We start from the raw sequence: 2,887 nt of genomic DNA, 5'->3' as shown, positions 1-2,887 counted from the left end.
AACTACCTATCCACATATGCAAAGACTTTCATAATTTGGCACCAATCTATTTTACCAGCATTAACTTTCACCCTATCTTTAAAAAACCTGTCTACTCCAGTTAAATTATTCTGTTTACTGCTCCCTAGACACCCTTTTAAAATTCTGTATTCCCACGAATTTGTTCATTCTTTTTTCCCCTGTCACATTCTTCCTCTTGATCAAAGACTGTTGCATTTTAAGACCAGAGCAAGTACTTCACGTGAATTTGTGCCTGGCCACTCCATCCATAATGGAATGCATTTAATTGCATTTGTCACTTAGAACATCAAATGTGATGCTTTTTCGAATATTCATTAAAATAAAATTTTATATACATATGTGATAGCTACTTTTTTTCACCTCCACAGCTATCCAAGCCACCACTATCTACTGCCTAGATTACTGTAATATCTTCCTATAACTGTTTTTTTCTGCCTCCATTCTCCCCTCTTCCATCCACAATGCACACAGTGATTCTTTTTTAAAAACAATCAAGTCGAATGTATTTGTCAGACATTCTTTTTTAAAAACAATCAAGTCGAATCATCACAAAGCCCTGTTTTAAAATCCTTGAGCATTACTAGTCACGTGACCAACATGGTAGTGGCCGAAGTTTTCTATGACCACATGCTTTCTGGAAGTCAAGATGACTAGAGCTGTAGCAGTAGCTAGACTAGCGTCCTGAGGTTGGTATCTGAGTGCAGCCACTCCACTGCCGAGACGAGCTTCAGCGGCCACTTTGGCCCTGTGGCCACATTTTTCTTTATGACACTGAGCTGGCAGGTGTCATGAATGGTATCATAGCAGAGCAGCTGGACACACGGTGTTGCTTCATTTGCCTAGATGATACCATCTGGGCTTGAGACTGGGCCCAGAGCTGATTCAGAAAATCCAGTTTCCATGGCTTCATGAATTGGACTCACCATCTGCTGAGAGAAAGTAGTAGCTTCTAGCAACTATGTTGGTTCCAAGTCCCTCTTAAGTTCAGAGAAGTCAGTAGAAATCTATAATATGCTGGGCTAATCTATATTTATACATCTGAATGACATGGTAAACACCATGCTGTTGGGACTGTGCATTTTAGGAGGTCATACATAGGTAGAACTGCCGGCTAACTGATACAGTGCAACCATCTGTCAACCAGAATCTATGCTATCATCTAGGGAGACACAGACAGGTCTCTCTAGAGTACCTGTCTGGAAGGGATGGCCAAGAAATATGTCAGCCTTCATGATTGGAGGCCTGAGCAGAGACAAGATCAAGGACCACTTCTAGAAGATAGTGGTGTCAAACATGTTTAAGTTGTTCAGAGATAACCTCATTGGGGTGGATACATGTCTTTCCTCAGGAAGACTGTGTGTTTTGTCTTATCCCTTGTCCCCACAAGTAACCTCTGGCTAAAGAAAAAGCAATTTCAGAAGGAATTTGGCCTCATTAATGTAGAGTGTATCTGTCCCCTCTGCAATATCACAGGCAGCCCTTTCCTTTGTGTCATTTTGTGCAGTGACAACGTGACAGTGTTGTAACATTTCATAATTCATGTTCACTATCAGATGCAGCTGATGAACACCACATGGATAAGCATCACGAAGAAATACTTTTCTGATTTGGTACCAGACACAATGTATAATGTTATCTTCTGTCCTATTAATCTGGACCACGAACACCTTGACATTCGTGGGTGGCACCCTGGACTGTGTAGCCTGACTGACTTTGCAGTGGCTCCAGCTTGGTAGTAGGGAGACTTGGCCAGGGGAGTTAGAAGATATTGAAATTTTAAAAATAAGCTTATTGGATCTCTATGCTTTCTTGCAGAAAAAATTAATAATTATCTAATACCTGGTCTGGAAATTATTGCTGCTAATGTTGCTCTCTCTCTCCCCATATATCCATCAGTAGTGGTGATGGTGGTGGTGGTGGTGGTGGTAATGATATCAACCAGTATCTGTGAGCACTTATTATAAATTGGCAAATAGAAAGTGCCTACAAAGTGAGAGCTGTCATTATTATTGTGTGGCACAGGTCTCATAACCACCCTGGCTATGAACATTCTTATTCACATTGACAGTAAAGATGCAGAGACTTAGAGAGGGGAAGTGACCTGATACAAGTCAAACAATGTTAGCAGAACAGATACTTGAATTCGGTTCTGACTGCACAGCTCAAGTTCTTAACTACTGTGCTCTGCTGGTCTGCGTGGTTTAAACTGACTTTTAAAGGCAAAGGTCATGGAAGTAGGCAAAATATAATGAATGCTTACTATGTGTCAGGCTCTGTCTTATGTACTTATCGTTAATGTATTTAATCCCTTATAGGCAATGGACTTTATCCTGAAAAAAAGTAGGAAATACATAGTTTTTTAACAGGGAAGTTATATGACTAGTTTTGTGATTTGTGCTTCAGAAAATCAATTTTCACTGTACCCTAGAGAAGTGTTTTGGAAAGGGCAAAAAATAAAGGCAAGGGGATAAGTTGGGAGGAAGCCATTGCAGTAATCCTGACAAGAGATAATGATAGCTTAAGATAAATTAGTGGAACTAGGGTAGAGCAAAATAGGTAGATTCCAGAGATACTTAGTATATAGAAAAAAATATAAAATGACTGACTGGAAATACTGAACAACCAAGAATGGCTACTTACCTTGAGTTACCAGTGGAGGAGATACAAGTTTAAGGAAAAGAGGATAATTTCAGCTTTGATAAATTTAATTTTAAAAATATTAACTGAACATGATGAGACAGGAGGGAAGGAGGCAGGGTGCAACCGTTAAAAGACTGATATAGCCGTTGAGGATAGGACATAAACTGGTTGGGACCAACTAGGCCCAAGATGGTGGAAGATTTGACTTCCAGTAGACATTGAGCCT

General features: G+C 40.0%; 1 protein-coding gene across 1 annotated transcript; it reads left to right on the top strand.

Moving 5' to 3' along the window:
• Positions 1-708: 708 nt before the first annotated feature.
• QTRT1 (queuine tRNA-ribosyltransferase catalytic subunit 1) lies at positions 709-1,547 on the top strand. The gene is given in 7 exon segments (XM_064483167.1): positions 709-864; positions 867-915; positions 917-970; positions 972-1,085; positions 1,124-1,243; positions 1,245-1,369; positions 1,372-1,547. Coding segments are annotated over 7 exon segments (693 nt in total). The 5' UTR covers positions 709-809.
• Positions 1,548-2,887: the final 1,340 nt, after the last annotated feature.

This window comes from Camelus dromedarius, chromosome X (assembly GCF_036321535.1).
Source record: "Camelus dromedarius isolate mCamDro1 chromosome X, mCamDro1.pat, whole genome shotgun sequence".
NCBI classification, from domain to species: Eukaryota; Metazoa; Chordata; class Mammalia; order Artiodactyla; family Camelidae; genus Camelus; species Camelus dromedarius.
The sequence above is the reverse complement of the archived record's forward strand: the minus strand, read 5'-3'. Positions and strand labels throughout refer to the sequence as shown.